The sequence below is a fragment of the Falco punctatus genome (assembly GCF_963210335.1).
Source record: "Falco punctatus genome assembly, chromosome: 3".
Lineage (NCBI taxonomy): Eukaryota > Metazoa > Chordata > Aves > Falconiformes > Falconidae > Falco > Falco punctatus.
Window position 1 is genome coordinate 71,148,104 of NC_137582.1, and position 18,828 is coordinate 71,166,931.

Below are 18,828 nucleotides of genomic sequence, written 5' to 3' on the forward strand. Positions count from 1 at the left end.
GGTGAGTGACAGCAAAAACGCATGGATAAGTAGAGCATTCTTCTTGCAAAAGGCTGTGCCAAAACACTAGAAGTTACAATACAATCAATTAATCTACCAGATTCAGGAGCCGTGCTCCTACATCCGGTGTCTTAATTTCCAGGTTCTGAAGGCTAAAATCTAATAGCACTTCCCTAATATTCATCCTAATAATAACTGGATGGATAAGGCCATTTCTATTGACATCAGTAGGAATTTTGCCATTATTTAAATGGGACCAGGATCTGGCTTTGAATACTCCGGTATGACTATTTCTTCAGTAAAATTCACATTTGTAAAACAAACCTTTAAAAATTAAAATTCTAAAAAATTATCTCAGCAAAGCTTTACCAGCTTGTTCTCTAATCTATCATATTCACCATTTAAATATTCATGGAATATTTTGAAAGCTTAAAACCCTGTTCTACAGTTATTAAAATACAGCATTGGGGTGGCTTGTTAAATACATTTTTAGGCAGGTTGATATAGGAAAAGAAAAAAATACAGCTGAGGAAAAACAAGATCAAATTCCTTCCCCTTAAAGAAATATGATTAAATCAGAGACTGTAAAAAACTACAGCTGTACTCAGAGAACATCTACATTGACCATTTATCACTTGTTGCTAAGTAATATTTAATACTAAAACATATTTCATTTTAATTATATAAAAATTACATTATTCTATTTTAAACTATACTTACATGTCATTTAGCAATTTTAAGCATACTGTAGCATCTTTTCTTCAAGCTAATCTGTAAGTTTACAATCATATAATTTTCCCAATTATTATTAAGAATCTAGCTGTTCAGTATCTGACAGCCTTTTAGGGGGAGAATGCATTAGCCATATTTACACGTATGTTAAGTTACCCAGAATGTCTCAGGGGGTCATTCTGCAAATACCGAGGTGTGTGATGAGCTGTGCTCTTTGACAGAAATCTGCTGGGTTCCACAGAATTGCAGGCATGTAATAGCCCAGGCCATGAAAGTAGTATCTAACCTTGTGTACTTATTTATTTATAGATATAAAGTTCTTCTGTATTTACAAAAAAACTGAATGAAAGCTGTGTATTTTTATGTGACTTTTTTCTTTGTCCTGCAGTAATTATTTCTTCTTTAATGAAAACAGTCCATAGATCTAACTGTTGAACAGTTCTGTTGGATGTTACAGGAAGCATATGATTGACAGTAAATTAATTTAGTCTTGGTAGCTGAAAGATTAAGTGTGATTGTCTTTTAGGACATAGTAATATCTAAGTTTTTCTTTAGAATAAAATATGTAATAGTCTGTTATGCTCAGCAGTACTGAAAAGACAAAAATATGCTAGAAGAATAAGTTCTTATGTTTTTCATAAAGCATACTTACTTTGAAAAGTTAAGGGAGAAACAAACTATGTAAAAACTGAGATTACCTAAATGAAATATGCTGTAAACACACTGCAATGCTAAAAAAACCCCTTTGAAGAATAAACCTGCACCCGTAAAGACTAATTTATGGCATGTTCGGTTAGGCTGTGACCCTGCTGAGCACCACAAATGGATAGGTAAGGAAATCTGGCTTTGCAGTCCGTCCTAACACTTCTGCAGGCAAGACCTCAATGTTTAGCATGGTCTTCACATTTGCAAGCTGTAATGTCTTGACTGTCTTAAAAATACTGATAAGAGTTTCAGAGAGGAACGGGTACCCCTTCGCGCTAAAAAACCCTATACACACAAAAAAAGGCCAAAACCCAACCCCAAAAATAAATTACATAAGCTATGAATTTTCAACCAAAACAAGGTTGGAACCAGTTCTGTTCAGAACATGGCTACTTTTCACTTCAGCACTGGTTTTAACTTACCAGTCCACAGCAATGGTATATTTAGGTACTTGGTTTCAAAAAGCAATTACTAGGAAGAGAATTTGGTTTGTGAACTCCTTAAAGGCCAAGGGCCGCAGTCTGGACTCACACCTGTTTTACTGGTACAATTCCACTCCTAAGTAAGCAAGATGAGAAACAGACACTAAATCTTGCTGTCCTTACTCATGCAGAATAGCCACCAACTTAAATAGAAATGTTGCCTTTTTGGAAGGAGAGTGCAGCATTTAGGTAATAATATTCCCCCTACCACCCCCCCACCCCCCTTCCTCAGCCACAAATTAAAGCACATATTGGGGCTTTTGGAAAAACAAGCGTAGCTCCTTGTCTGCGCAGAGGAGTTACTGTCAGGCTTTTGCAGCTGTAACAGCTGATGGAGATCTGATGAAAACAGGCAAGGGGTAGAGTTATGTTGTGCTATCAGGCTTCCCAGCATCAGCCGTTCTGAATCTCTTTAGATATACCATACAAGTTAATGTTGCTTCCTACACGTGCAGCCCCCTCCTTGAGTAACAGTTGGGTTTAATGTAATTTCCAAGGGAGCTCTGAGTGAGGGAGGAAAGGCAGAGCTTTTTCTTCTGGTTTTCTCCTGCTGTGACTCCAGTTTGTACAGGGCAGGTTAAGAAGCGCAGATCAGAGCCTTTCCATACTGTGGCCTCCTGACCAAGGGCAGACTTACCAGCTGTCTCAGTTGGAAGTTAGGTCAAATATCACCTTTTCTCAAAGAAATAGCCACGGAAAAAAGCCACAGATTTTGGTGCATGAAACAGAACCATATGTAATGATTATGGTTACTTATATACTTGTAAGTCTGTTACAAGTAAATAATACTTTATTTTAGCTATTCTTTGTAAGTGCTTACTCTTTGTAGTAAGCAGTGACATTGCAGCAGCTAAAAATTACACAATTGCATAACATTTTTTACCTTTCCTCTAAAATTGCTCTTATGGGATAAGCTATAACAACAAATACAGGTTATATATTTTTAAAATGCATTTAATTAAGTGCCCCACATGGGCCGTACTGTAGCATTCACAGTTACGTGACATAATGCAGCATTCAGCTTCATTAGAAAATGTTAAAACTTTGCCTTACTTTTGCCAAAGGAATGTTTTATAAATACTTGGAACAAACTAATACCTGGCATAATTATGCTGACTTGTGATGAGTTATATTTAGAATGAACTTAGGGTAGTATCTTTTTTCTTTTCCTTTTCTCTTCCTTCCTCTTCACTGCCTAAAGGATCAAGAATGTGTTTTGCCTTAACAGTACCTATGGTGAGGCAGGAGTTCCCAGCAGCCTGTTTGGTTTCACCATGTAGAAAGGAGTTATAGTGAGCCCTGTGCAGCAAAGCACATCTCCCAGAGCCAAGATGCACACTGTCATGGCTTGCTCTGCAGCTTCATTTTAAGAGGGTTCAGAATATACAAGGCCTCTGAAAAACTGTATGATAATTTGCCACCCACTAATCACCCCAGTGCATCTTGCTGCAGTCCAGTGCCAGGAGTAGTTAATTCATACTGGTTGAGCATCCTCAAGTGCTCCACGCAGATGGGGGACTGAGCACGTAAATGGTGCAGCATACTGCTGCTCCCCATCCTTTCTGTATTTTGGCCTCTGTGTGCTTCACTGTCACAGGATCCTTCAGAGTAGCTGGGGCAGAATTTGTCTCCACATAAACTTTATAAGAGGGATCGCATGTGTTTCACTAGCTGACCAGGCATGTGAGCTGGAGTTTACCATGAGAAACTCGTGCAGCTAGTGTTGGGTAGGCAGAACCCAGAGTTATTCAGGGTAGCACCAGTACCCCAGATATGGCCAGAGGTCTCCAGGATTGCTGTGGTTCTCCAGGAAGTCAGTGACTCTGACACTGTGTCCGTCATCCCTTACCTACCACCAGCAACCAGCTCCAACTAGGACAGGCAGAGTACAGGACACCTACTCAAGAAGTTCTGCTTGCCGCCTCCCTCTCTTTCCTGCATTCAGCTGACTTTTGGGTTGCAGTTAGGAGCTTGGGTGGTATCTGCAGCCCAAGTGGCATGCCTGTAATTAGGTCCTCCCAGGCTGCCAGTCCACTGTTACTGATTGGGAAAGAGATGTGGGTCTTTCTGCTTCCACTCTGGCTTGGGGAGTTGCTAGGAAGCCCTTTAGGCTGATGGGCTCAAACCCTAACTGCGTGTAGAAAGTTGTTCCCAAAGGGTGTGCACACTTCTTTCAGCCATGGGGACCATCCCAACCTTGCCTGGGCTGAGTCCCAGAGAGAGGGTGCATATGAAATCTCTCCCAGAAATAACCCACCAGATGTCTGATGATGAGGATGTTACGATAAATGCCAGATTATTCAGTTCCTGCTCAGAAACGCAGCAGCACTTTCCAAGCGTAGAATCGGACTAAGCCACGAAAGCTCCTGTTGTATTTTCTGCCAAGAGAGAGAGAGAGCAATGTCACAGGAGTGACAAGGATCCACTGGTGAGGAAGTAGGAGATAGCGGGGAGGGAGCTTTCAGAGGGTCATGGGAAAGCTGAGCCTGTCGAATGGTTGTCTGGAAGAGTTATGGCCGCATAAGCAGGATAATAGGTTCTCCTGGACCCTAAATGCTTCTCTTTGAAGGATAAGAGGTGATATGGGGCAGCTGTTTTACTTTGAACCAATTCTGTATTCAAATGAAGCAATGCTGCATGTGTCAGATAAAACGTGATTTATCTTACATGGCTCTATCACTGTCAGATAAAATGCGGTTTGAGAGGTTTTGGAAGAAATTGTGTTTTGGACATACTGAGACAAATTCATCAATGGGAAAAGTGTTTAATTGTAGTAAGTTAAATAGTATTCCTCTTCTAGTATGATGGAAATTATGCTACCCACCAGGTTCCTGTTTCTGTTTACTAATAGCATATAGGTACTTGTAACGTGATAAACAATTTCTATACACGTGGAAATATTTTTGCAATATACATCTCTGAATAGCAAAATGCCTGCAGGTAGTCGAATGGGTAGATAGATGTAGACCTACTTACTATGATAATAATACCAGCTTTGCCACAGAAGGAAATGTTGTTGGGCAAGTAACACCGTATGTTTCACAGAATGCCCTTAAATGCATATAACCTTGCTTTCTGTGGCTTTCATTTTAGTACTGTTCCACTGATCAGGCCGCTGCAGGCACAGATGCAGAACATGTACAACAGTTCTATAATCTTCTGACTGCCTCCATTGACATAACTAGAGGCTGGGCAGAAAAAATCCCAGGATTTACTGACCTCCCAAAAGAAGATCAGACATTACTCATAGAATCAGCTTTTTTGGAGCTGTTTGTACTAAGACTCTCCATCAGGTAACTATTTATTTCATTTCCTCTTGAGCTGATGTGAAAAATCATCCATCAAAATATTTTTAAGGAATAAATGTGGTGCTATCTTTGAACAGTGTCAATTGTGCCAAAAAACCCACAAAACATCAGCAATGTCTGTATCCAAAGGATATGGTGTTTAATTTGTTTTATGCTCCAGGAAAACCAAGAAAGTGACTTAAAAGGAGAGCACAGGTCTCACTAATGTGTTTCTTTTTTTTGATATACCGCATCCTCTTCTTCCATAGTAATCAAAATTGATCCTCAGGTACTATTTGAGCAAGTTTGCTTTGTACTCATCAGCATAAACTATAGAAGAGCATCTTCAGTATGAAAGTTTTTTCCTTTTCCTCCTTTATTTGTGCATGCACATCATTGCCATCTGTTTTTGAAAGGGATGAAGCAGATTTAAGATCTTGTTCATATCGTTTTTCTTATTAATACTAAGTCATTTAATGGAGTGAGAAGTCGTTTGTCAGTCTAGCACTAGTTAATACACTTTACCAGAACCACTTCCAGGCATTGGGAAAATCCCAGACCGGTGATTTGAATTTTGCCCTTGTTTCTTTAGGATGAAAATGACCTTTGCATGCGTTTTTTAACAGGGATTTTGGCAGTGGGGAGGGGAAGGAGAGGAGAGTTTGGCTGTAATCTCTCTCTTGCACACAGGTTTTCATATAAAAGAGTTTATGACATTATGTATATTGTGGTGCATTATTGCATGTATTTCCCATTGTTTTTTCCTTATGAATTTTTACAATCTGAAAAATGCAGATGAGATGAAGAAAATGCAAAGAGTTGCAGAATCTCTTCTTTCTCCAGCTTTTACTAGTTTTGTATTTCAAAATGCACTCACTTAATATTTCTTTGGTTCAAGCATACAGTATTTAATGTAAAATGTCTTCTCTGTTTATGCCTTTGGGCAGGACCAAAATCTTAACTAATTAGACAGTCTACACCACATGCTACAGCTAACCTCAGGCTTATAACTCTACCAAGTAAGCAATCATAGAAGCTTGTTTGTTGTACTTTGGCCCCAAGGGAGAAGCATATTGTCAAACGTGAATGCCCACATATGTCTCAGGATAATATGCTTTGGATTTTAAATGACAGACACTTCAATATTGGTTATGCATTTTGCTATAAAGTAGAAGATGCATTTATAATTTTTTGAATTATTTTTATTTGAGGTCTGATACTGCTGAGGATAAGTTTGTATTCTGCAATGGACTCGTGCTTCATAGACTTCAGTGCCTTCGTGGATTTGGGGAGTGGCTCGACTCTATTAAAGACTTTTCCTTAAACTTAAAGAGCCTTAACCTTGATATCCCAGCCTTAGCAAGTTTATCAGCTCTAACTATGATTACAGGTAAGTGCTCCTTTGTTAATAGAAACCTTCAGACTAGTGCTTTGCTTTAATGTAGATTCAAGCAATTTCAGGTAACTTAGCTATATTCAGGGTAAAGAGTATGAATTTTATGCATTGGAATGACCATGCTGAAATTGTGGACTGACATTAGGCTGTTAGATACCCCTATTAAAATGTAATCTGTTTCTTCACCGTTTCATTGTTTTCCTGGACTAGCCTCTAGAAAGCAAACTGCTTCCAAGCAAATTGTGTAGCGCCTACAAAAATGTTCAAAATACTTCCTGAATTCCCTGAAAAGCCTAATGAAATGACCACAGCTAGGTCTTCTGTGTAGCAATACTAATATCAAGGTAGCTTGAGAGCTAGAAGTTATACAGCTCATCTCTCAGCAAGATAGCTAGACCAGAAAGTGCTTCACAAGGGCAGGCAGGCTGTTTCTGGTAGCCAAGCTACTGCAGGTATTTCATTTAATGCTTTTTTGAGAGAGAAAATTGGAGAGGTCAGTAAGGAAAAAATCCTCTTCTGCATTTGTATAAAAGCTTTTGGGTGTGCATGTGACCGTATCACCCCTTCTGGCTGCTGGGGTGAACGGCAGGAACTAATGTTGGAATCTGCCAAATCCGGCCAGCAAGTACAAAATGGGGAAGCATAACCTTATGAAGTCTAATTTTCTCACTCCTGAAACAACAAAACCTCTTGAAGTACACACTGCATGCCTTGGTCTTCTTGCAATTGAAGAGGCACGGCTGATGGAAGCAGGAAGGGAGCAAGGGAGTCTGACAACCATACAGCAGAAGTCAGAGCAGCAGTCATTTCTACAGAGAACCTCACACTAATTTCAGAAAAGCTGGTAGTGCATCTGTGTTGTTAGTGTGAGACAGGGCTTCAGTGTGCCTTGAGCTGGACCTTACCAGGGATGCTGTAAGTTCCACTGGGATGGATATTGATTTCCTTCTGCATTTCAGGTATGCACCAGTTTGCAGGCAGTGGCCTCAACAATATCAGCTGCAGTCTTCATTTTACCTAGGATGAGATGATGCTAGGGAAACACTGAGATAAAACGTTCAATGGCAAATGTGAAAAATAAAATTGGCCGATTCCTGCTGGCATTTTTAGAGCCAAGACTTTGGCATTAGAATTTGCATGTTACGCTTCCTCCCTGCATTTTGGTGAAGGGTTAGTGTATGTGTGTAACTCTTTGTTTCTTAAGAAAAGTATTTTCAGGTGTTTGAGTAATTTCTGTTCGTTTCTTCTGCAGGTGTAAAGGGTACTTTAAGGTCCAGGTTCTAGTTTCTTTGATAAAATGCTTAAGTCCAGAATAACTCATTGGAGTTGTTTTGTTCTGTATGAAAAATTTTCAAAAGGAGTGATATGTTAAAATGAGAAAGAAGACACCAACCTTATTTTTTTACTCCTGTATATAATATAAACATCCACTGACATGTGTTCAAGCATACTTACATATATATATTATAAATACATATATATGTGTGTATGTATATACATACCTATATACCTATATAATACATATCTGTATGCCTATGCATTTAGATATCTATAAACCAAGGACAGATGCTGTCTCTCTCCATATATATTTACATACAGGCACATAAGCTCACACATACATAGCACATATCATTAATTTCATTTATTTACTATATATTAGATGTGTCTTTTTTAGATAGACACAGATAGCTTGTTCTTGATTTATCTTCCTGGGGACTGAGAGGTTGCAGGTCAATGAACAGGATCCTAGCAAGCTGTCTAAGCGAATATAGAAAAAGCTATCGTATAGAAGGAAAAGTTACTCTCCTTACAAACCCATGCCCTGATTTAATACGATAATTCTTTGTTCAGTTAGACACTGTTTGCTTGCCCTTACATGACGAGTCAAAGTTGTCCAGTGGCTGGCTTAGGTCATCCTAAGATATTTAGTGGAAAAAGCTTCCAGTTCGTAACACCTCACATTTCTTCCTTACCTTGATAATAATCCTTTCAGGAGTTGACTATATTGTGCTGGTCTTCCCAAAATTTCTAAACAAATGGAAGTGACGGTTGCCCTTAAAAGGAGACCATTTCTGTCCATAAAAGCTTTAAGGTTTTCTGTATTTGTCAAGTTTTTCTTGATTTTCTTACTTTTATGAGATGGTGCTTAAAATCAAAGTCGTTTTCTGCTTATTCTTTTATTTCACGGGGCCAGTATATCTCTGCTGATTTGCTCTTAAGGACAGAGTATACTTTCATGTGATCTAAGTTAGACCAAAGCTCCTGTGTCTACTGATCTGTATTCACAGTTTCAGATCTCTAAGGTCAGCTAGCTAACTTAGGGACTCAGCCAGAAATTTGGTCACCTGAAAATGGATGGTATTGCATAATGAACAATATTTTAAAAAACCCAAACAAACCTGAAAGAGGAAACCAGGTAATTATGGCTAAGAGAGCACTGCAGCACGAAGTGCTGGTGGACAGGGTTTTTTTGAGACTTTCTCAGTGATAGTATATTGAAATTCTATGTTCAGGAAAGCCTTGAGATTTGTCTCTGGTGTGGCATCCCATGAGAAATGTCTTCATGTCTTCTCCCTACAGTTTGAGTATGACAAGCCATGTGCTAATTTTCAGCTGGTCCTGCCAAAAGAGAAAAAATAATAAAGTTTAGAAATCAGGAATCTGTTGAACATTTTTAAGCATTGTTTTGAGGCATGATTTAGGTTTAGGTGGGTCTTTGAGGGGCCATTGCTCTCTGAAGAAGGTACCCTTTTCTCCTGGAATGGACTGTTGGAGGCAATGGGTAGTTAGCAAACCCTGGTGCAAATCCTTTTTGTGAGTCAGAGCAAAAGACAGTGACCTTTTCCAGGTACATAAGATATCTGACTACTGAGTATCACTGTCTTTTGTGTTGAGGCCATTGGACATATTTCATGCGCTGCAGAATGGCTGTTGTATATGATGATCTGGGAACAAGCTGGTGCTCAGAGAGACACCCAAGGCCCAGTCTCTGGTCTGATTCCAACAGGAAGGGAATCTGACCGTGAATCTCCCATGTCCCAGATGGATAGCCCTGTTACTGGGCTGCAAGCTAGGACAGAGCAGGAAAGCTCTGTTTTGTGAATCTGCTTGTTCACTTTTATTAGCAACACTGCAGAACTGAAATGCTGGCTTGAGCAAGATTTTCTTCATTATTACACAAATTGCTCCAGTTTTTATTTTGCATGAGTCAACTTGTCATGACTTGATGGTTCAACCAAAAAAGGAAAAAGACAACAACCCAGTGTTCTGTAATAGTCATAGCTTGTTTTAATACTGTACAACATCATAGGTAGCACCAAATTCAAGAATTGGCTCTCTGGGTAAGGAAAAAAACTCCTGGGAATAAAGACCTGTTTGTTCTTCTTGATTTCATGAGTGCTCTCCACAGCCTGAGCAAAGATGTGCTCTTAGAAAACAAACCCTCTTGTATAATAGTCATTGGCAGTATTGCTGAAGGAGAAAAGAGAAGTCGCTGCTCTCTTTCAAATGTTCTCCGTTCTGCAAGACAGACAGGGAAAACTGACATCTGTCTCCCAGTGAAGGAAGAGGGAATAAATGTAAAAATTAGTGTTGGAGATTAAAAGGCATTCCACTGTTCCCAGTGTCCCAAGGTACTGAAGGCTGATCTCCCATTTGGGGATGTCAAGTCGACTCCCCAGTAACAGCCCCAGTAGCTCCAGTGCCCTTTAACTAACTCAGCTGACTTGTTTGGAGCTGAAAAGCTCCACAGCTGCAGGTCAGAGCATCGGATACATAGTTATAGGCATGTATGACCATTCATTCTGTTTGGTAATTTTGAAGAGAACAACAGGAGACTTAGTGAGTATCATAATACTTGCTAATTCACTGCTTACTATGAGTAAAACTAAAGGTATGCACAACAAAATAAGCAGGAAAAGATTTTGTAATATTTTGCATTGTATAATCCATTAGAAAGTCCATATATCTGTGCTTTTTCTGTTTATTTTATGCTTCCTTGGAGTTTACAGTATGTTGCCTAGAAGGATAAGCATCATGTCAGATTGCTGCTGCATTTTCAAGTCCTTTCAAATAGGATATCAGCTTGAAAGAGCACCCAGAATGAAAGAAGTATATCTGGTTTATTGTGAGCGGCTTGCGAACAGTTAACTTAAAACTCTGCAATGCCAAAACACATTTTTTTTCCTTAAAGTACTCCTTTAGGATCTTCCTCTGTCTGTGTCTCTTCTCTTTTTTTACTTCCTTCAGTTGGTTAAGAAGGGCTGGACCCAGCTTCCTCCGGAGCACATCAGTGGTTCACTAAACATCAGCCAGAAGAAAGTAGTTAGGAAGCAACACATGACGCTCGCCCCACATCCCCATGAGAGCAAGAAATCGGTTCTGTCCTGTTCTTTTTCTTTGGATCACTTATTCTGTTGGGATGTAGGATCTAATGAGCTAAAGAAGAGTGCCAAAATGTAAAGAAAATGCTGGTCATCTTGGGACAAATTCTGTCCTTAGTTCCACATGGGTGATTTCTATCAGTTCGGTGTGTGGCATGGTCACAAGGGTTCCTGCAAAACCACTCGATGCTGGACTGGATAGTGTTGATGATGAAGCTTTGCAGAGTAGACCAGATATTAGCTCGTATTAGTTTTGAAAATGCTTCCTTAACTTCCCAAATGACCATTTATAATGCTCTGTTGTACAGTTTTTTCTAACAGTGTGAAAATATAAAGACTGAGAATCCAATGCAGATCATCTCAAGGGCACACTCTAATTTAGCCTCAAGTTTCTGCCTGCTCTAAAACTGCTGGTGTTTTTTCTCTCTTTCATTGATGTGCTTTTCTTCTCGGCCTCTTCCTTTCTCTATCCACATCAAAATATTATTGTTTTACCCACTTGACACTCTCAGTGGGATGCTGCCGAGTACAGAGCATTCTAGCCCTCATTCAGCCAAGCTCTTTCAGCATATGTTTTATTTTAAATGTGTTACAGACCAGCCCAGACCCACTGTATGTGTCAGGCTTATTCACACTCTTAAAGCTTCGTTAGACTGGCACCAGTACATTGAAGAATATTCTGAGGTTTCAATTAATTTTAAGTTTGTGTTTGTCTTCCTGCTGTTGGGCTTTCCATTCTAGTTTACAAACACAATTTTTAGCACCATCAGTCATACCAAGAAGTGGTAATGAGTCCAGCCTGGCTACAAAGGGTCTGGCTGCTGCAGTTCCCTTCTGAACATGAATTTGTCGAGGCTCACCTACTCTTCAGCAGCAGATATCCTTCAGTCCTGTTGCCAGGATCTTCCAGAGTGGGTGCTTCGTGTGCTGGGTCTACATACAAGCAGGTGGCAGACTGGAGGAGTGTAGGAGAGCCAGTTATATAAAAAAAAACCACAAACCCTCCAGATTGCATTGTCTGCCTTCCTCCTGCCACTTTGCTGAGGGAAATACTGTCAGCATCAAAGTGAAGTACTCACTCCTTCTCCACTCCCACCCTTTTGCTGAGGCAAGAACTCTTTCCTTCTACAGCAACCAGCAGTCTGTGTTATTTTGTGGTTTTCTTAAAGGAGGGAACAAACTATGATGTCCTGTGTGGTTATTCAGCTCATCTGACTTTAGGTACCTTGCACAGCTGGTGGAGAATACAGGGCACCTCCAGAAGATGAGTCATCCATCTAAAATTGTAATCATCTTTTAAAAAAGCCCATCCTTCCACTGATGTTAGGAGGAGCTTGAGAAGTCTCCGCTCCTAGCTTGGGCACCCTTGCGAAGGGCGTGAGAGTCGGGCAGGATGAATATGGGCCACATTGCAACAGGAAAGGAGACGCTTGGATCTGCTGAGTTGCAATCTTGCTGTGTCACAGAGTGTGCATGAGACAATCAAAAAGCTATAGGCAACTGAGCCTTGTGTTTGTCTGCGTTACAGACGGGGAAGAGGATTGTGAAGGGGGAAGGAGAAAATCAGGTAACTATATTGAAACTGAGACAATCAAGAGGCCTATTTTAAGTCTGCAGCATAAAACTGTTGCGTTTCTGGTCAGACTGACACCTCAGGAGGAATTAAGGCTAAAACTGACCCACCGTGACACAGAGCACAAAGATCAAGGGTCTTTGAGGTGCTCAAGGGTCTTTGAGGTACTCAAGGCCTTTGAAATACTTGGGCTCCTCAGGAGTTGTTTCTCATTCAGGTAGCGCGCGGTCTGCCTAGCCCTGGCATAATCTACCCTGTGTCAGAGATTAGGGAAAGAAGAACTAGCACAGCTGGTGACGGGTTTTCCTGCTCTTTTGCTTTCTTCCTATCAAGTTTTTGCTGATCAGCATAATTATAGCACAGAATTGCATTGAGATTCCTGGGAAGAGGGGAAAGGTGTAAAACACTTGCTGCATTCAGTTTGCCAGGATGAGCTGCTAAGTTTGCAGAGCTCTAGAGGCAAGATTTACAATGAATCATTTTGACAGGCTTATGGAGAGCATCTTTGCCATAAATCACCACTTTTCGTGCAAAAGTCAATGGTATCCTAAAACACAAGCTGAGAAAACCTATATTCACTTTACCCAAGCCTTTTTAATTGTCATTGTAAGAAAGTCTGAATATAATAATATTTACATGTTTCCTCGATCAGTTAGAGATAAGCTGCCAGTTTTGACTAGCTTTCCTTCTTGGGATAAATCTTGGCCTCATCATTCCCATGTGGATAAAAACACCCGTTGGAAGATGGTGAACAATTAGAGGCCATTGGCTTCAGCGCCAGTGCACACACTTACCACAGGTGCCTCATGCTGCTCCCTTTAGGCTGAGTAAGACTGTGGGCCTGTCTCTGTGAAAATGGGTCTGGCCACGTGGAAAAGGCAAGAAAATGTGCTTCCTGCTATTCAAATCCTATTAAATTGAAATCTTTTTGTAAATTAGACCCGACTCCTGAAGTCTACCGAACAGAGGAGCTGTTTCTTACACAAGTATGTTCCTCCGAAACTAGTTGGATGCTAACACCAGAGACCACGGTGGCAGTGCCAGCGCATCCAGTGCCCTTTACTGGCAGAAGGGACTTTGACTTTCTATGGGTCCATAAGGGATGCCTTAGGGATTGGAGACTGAAAACCCCTGAGGCAGTTCCAGTCATGAGGAATTACCTTTGTAGAGATTTGCAAGTAGCAAAGGCCATTGCGTGGCAATTCATGCAGGAGAGGAAGTTTGGTTTATCAGAGACTGCTTTAATATTGTAGCACCAGAGAGCAGCTTAAGGATGGGGTATCTCTTAATTCTGAATTTCCATGATTTTTTTATGTAAAGTAAGGCTACTAATATTATAATCTTTGCACATATTGTGTTTTTCATTGGTATGTTTCATGGCTAGCCGCCAAAGGTACGATTTGTTCATGAAACCTTCTGAACTTGTCAGCATGAGACAAAGACTGTTTAGTTCTGGCTGGAAATGTTAACGGTGCTGCTGTACGCTCCAGAGCCAGAGATAATTTTTGGTACTCTGCACCCAGGTACACCGCTACTGAGGTGTTGGTTTAAAAATGTGCTCCGGTCAGGTTTTGGATCCATTCTAGTATTTCAGTTCCTTAGAATTACAAAGACATTTTCACTTACATAGCCAGGAAACAACCTTAAAACAGATTAAAAGATGGGAACTCTTCAAAGACTGCAAGATTAATTTAATGTCCTGCAGATTCTCTCAGTAGGCTAGTGGTAAAAAAAAAACAAAACAACAAAACCCTACAGCTTTTCAAACCTGTATAAAATATTTATCCACCCAGGTTTTTAATGGCAGAATCTGCCTAAGTATTTACTCACAGTGACCTGTATAGTTAAGGCTTATGTAATTACACTATACACCATTTACTGGAAAGGCTTTAAATATTCATTGACTCCTCGTGTTTTAATGTAAACAAGGCACTTAGAATACCTACAGTTTTTAATTCCTGCAAGGTGAAAAAGATGTCCAAAGCAGATGTTACTGCTTGGATGAGTGTTGCTCTGAAGCAACAGGGCAGATTGATCGTACTTAAATGCTATACCACAGTATCTTCCAGCCTGAGACGTACACGTCTGCACATCTCTCATCCCAAACCAGTATTCTTCAGCAGCTAGCTCTGCCTAAGTAACTAAAGCTGAAAGAAGTGTAAAATGGGTGCATATCAGTGGAAAAACAGACCTCTACATTTCTGACTGCCTTCAGTGAATCCCTTCTGTTCTATTGGAACATCTAGTCAAAACAGGTGGTAAGGGGAGGCAGCAAGGAGTTCATATACACATGCCTGGGCAAGGCACCACTATGCCTTGTGAAGACATTACACCTGCTTCTGGAAGTAAAGAAAACTGTACTCTTCCACTGTTCATTAGGGGATGGACAGAGAAAGTGTCTATTGCTTGCCCCTCTTGGAGTAGAGGAGTAAGACTTGGGGGCAATGGGCAGCCCGTGGCTGCCAGGGATAGGGGAGAGGGCCAGGGAAGGCAGATGACTTCAAATGCATCAGACACAAGAACTGCCGAAATTAGTCCTCATCTGCTGCTGACACTGCTTTTATATGTCTAGTGGATTAAAATTAATTTAACCTGCATTTTCTTAGACTGCCTTATCTGGTATAATTCTGTTTCATGTGTAAATTACTATGACTTTGCTGTGAAGCGAGTTCATACTTACCTGTGAATTTCAAAGTCAAAGGCAAATCAAAACATCACAAAACTATTTGAGATTCTTGTTCTGAAATGTTAGATTAATTTATCCACTAAATCTTGATAGTGAACAACACAACATTCTTTCCCCATGTACCTGTGAAGAGCCTGCTCTTAATGAATCACTAATCTGACTCATTCCGCTTATACTTAAAGAACTGTGGATGTGTTTAACATCGTTTTAGTATTTTAAAAGGCTAATTGAAGCTGGGGACAAACCCCAGCTCCCCTTTTAGGAATGCTGAGGTTTTTGTGATGGATAACCCAGCAGCCTTTCCACTTGAGGCATTGCTCGCACAAAGCAAAACAGTTAACTTCCAGGCTTCTTTTATCTTAGACCTTCTAAAAATGAATAAACTAAAAAGCAGCAGCTGATGAAAATAACAAAGGGTGGTAAGGTGCCTTTAGTTTCTTATAACAGTGTCTGCAAATTCCTGGTGGAATTCTAGGCCGGACGCTGATGGAGCTGGCTAAGGATATCGATCGCCACTTGAATTCACTGAATAAATAATGGTTGCCATAGTTATAGAGCATTCACGACTGGTGGGGAAGCACGGAAATCTCCAAAACACCTCCTGTGATAGTTTTGCTGGAAAATCACCCAATTAATTCCGTCTCATATCATGAAAATTATGCAGGATACACAGGATGCTTGGACTCCTTGTACTAGAATTTCAATCATAATTGAGCGTCTCTGCCACCCATTTTAGCAGCTAAAGAGAAAAGGGCACTTGCCATCTCTTACTTTGCATGTCAGAAAGGTTAACCGACATGGGGTCACACAATCATAGAACGGTTTGGGTTGGAAGAGACCATAAAGATCATCTAGTTCCAACCTCCCTGCCATGGGCAGGGACACCTTCCACTAAATCAGGTTGCTCAAAGCCCCACCTTCAGCACTTCCAGGGATGGGGCATCCACAATTTCCCTGGGCAACCTGGTCCAGTGTCTCACCACCCTCACAGTAAAGGATCGTAGAATGGTTTGAGTTGAAAGGGACCTTAGTGTATAACCCCAGCTGTTTTGAGAAATCTTATACTTCCAAAGCACTTTTTGCTTTGAGTACCAGGATATGAATTTGGATTACACTGAAGAAAATGAGTTCTTTCAATTCGTGGTAGGGATGCTGATGTGTTTTTTCTCTTGCTTTGCAGAACGACATGGATTAAAAGAACCAAAGAAAGTGGAAGAGCTATGCAACAAGATCACAAGCAGTTTGAAAGATCACTTAACTTTCAGTTGCCAAAACAAAGGACAACCGCTTGAGTCTGCAGAGCCGAAGGTACTGGGTGTTCTGGCTGATTTGCGTTCTCTCTGCACACTGGGACTGCAGCGCATCTTTTACCTGAAACTGGAAGATTTGGTGCCAGCCCCTTCCATTATCGACAGGCTGTTTCTGGACACCTTACCTTTCTGAGTCAAACCACCCTCCTGAAAGGCAAATGCCCACCAGAGCAGGCAAACGGATCGTGACTTACAGCTAACATTTCTGCCCTCACTTAACAGAAAAGCAGCTCCGAGTCTAAAATGAGGTCTTTTCTGGCGCTTTGTCCTTACAACCTGAGGCCTGAAACTTACTGGCTTACTGGTTTGGGGTTGTGTTCTTTGTTTTCTTTTGTGTGATTTGGGTTTTTTAAACGGCTAATATGGCACTTTTGGACAATGCTATCCCAGCAGCAGTAAAAGGTTAACATGACTGTTTTAAATCTGTTGTTTAACACCTCATGGTATATGAGGAATAAAATTGTAGAAGCTGTGTTTGAAAACAAGAACAGCAAATAGTTGTTTGCCAGGGTAGTATGTATTTTGTGAGGATACCTTTAGCATACTTCCTGCATCAAGGGCACATACATCAGCACAATCTAAACAAAAAATTCACTTTTTTAGCAAAGTACATTCAATTGAATATTTCATACAAATCAAATATAGCAAAATGACAATGGCTGTTAGCTCCCATGTTCAAGTGCAATTTTTTAAAGTGCTGTCTTACCAAGTCTCGTTTATTAACTAATTTATTTTACTATGAAAACAAACGGAAGAAATCAAGTGAGAAAATTACATGCACTAACTTACCTGACAGAGTTTTCCAAACTTGATTCCATGTAGCGTGACTTATTGACAGATGTATGTGGAAGACACGGGAGCAATTGTGCCTCAGTTGTTCCTTAGCTAAGGAAACCCGCGTAAGTAGTGATTGGAGCATACAGGGTCAGCATCAGGGATAGGTCAGTTCCAGACTTCTAACATAAGTGACTAGTTAGTAAACAGACAGAAGATGGTTTTCAAGAACAAGCAAGTCTTGTAAAATAGTATGAATGTAAGTGCTAGGAAGGATATAGTGGGCTGCGTTTAAACATTCCGTGTTCGTACTCCTTTTTGTATGTTTATACTGTTGATGCCATATTAATATGAAATAATTTGTCGCATAGTGTCTTTATTTGTATAAATGTTTGTATGCATGGTATATTGTAATGGCTTTGCCTGTATTTATTGCAATGACTGCCAGCTCATGGGAGCCCTGTTACACACGATAACTAAATGGGGTGTTCACACTGACTCAGATACACCAGTTGGAAAACTATATACATATATATAATGTGTATATATATATATGTATATACCTATATTTGTGTGCGTGTGTGTGTGTGCGCGTGTCTTTTTATTAACCATTTGTATATAAAATATCTTGTCAAATCACAAGCAGAGTTATTTTACAGTTTATTTGCAGTGACTTCTAAGGCAGTACTGTTTAGCACTTTGATATTAAAATCTTGCTCATGTTTTGCTAAATTCAAATAATATTTAAGAAGTTTAGTTCTAAAAAACTTTATATGCACTGTATTAAGTCAAAATTTTGTTGGTCATTTTGCTAAGGAAATTTTTGAATGTCAACCTGATGTCACTGTATCTTTTGTTAGCTTTAAACATTCTAGCTTTTGTCTTTTTTTAAACTATGCTGTTTATATGGAAATTAAATTATACAATCAAACAGATGCCAAATGAATTGCCTAATTGCTGCAAAGGATAACCCAGATATTGAGTCACTGTATGGTTTTCAAATAGTAATCTGGTATTTTATCACTTAACTATGTTTGGATGTGCTTTTATGAAAAAATTATTCTTATATCAAGATTTATAGTAGTGTCAATAGGGAAACAGACTTCTAATCACTATAGTTAATATTTCCAGTTTACCTGCAGATAATATTTGGAAAAGTATTGCTTTTTGTATTGACTTTTAAGCTTATGTGCAAACATAATAGCATAATTAAATATCAGAGAAGCTAATGTTTCTTGTAGGTTGCTGTAACAAGCCTGACCAGCAAGACAAATATATTTTGACTGAATTTGCTTTTGTATATACTAAATATATATATATACATATATATATACACTCACACACATGTGCGCATACAAAAACATACAGACACAAAATCCAGAAGTATGTTTACTTTTGTCCTTTTGTGTAAGACACAAAGTCCCTTGAGAAATTACTTTTATCTGGGGACAAATCCTGCCAGGTGCTGAGCACCAGCCAGAGGAGGGCTTGCAGGCACTTC

At 39.9% G+C, this 18,828-nt stretch overlaps 1 protein-coding gene across 1 annotated transcript in view; it reads left to right on the forward strand.

Annotated features, from left to right (window-relative positions):
* Positions 1-18,556, forward strand: part of NR4A3 (nuclear receptor subfamily 4 group A member 3) — a 28,924-nt gene extending 10,368 nt beyond the window's left edge. Inside the window, exons 6-8 of the mRNA XM_080378601.1 lie at positions 5,013-5,212; positions 6,418-6,596; positions 16,424-18,556. Of these exons, the coding sequence (XP_080234727.1) occupies positions 5,013-5,212; positions 6,418-6,596; positions 16,424-16,686 (642 nt within the window). The 3' untranslated portion in view covers positions 16,687-18,556. The remainder of the gene's footprint in view (positions 1-5,012; positions 5,213-6,417; positions 6,597-16,423) is intronic.
* Positions 18,557-18,828: the final 272 nt, after the last annotated feature.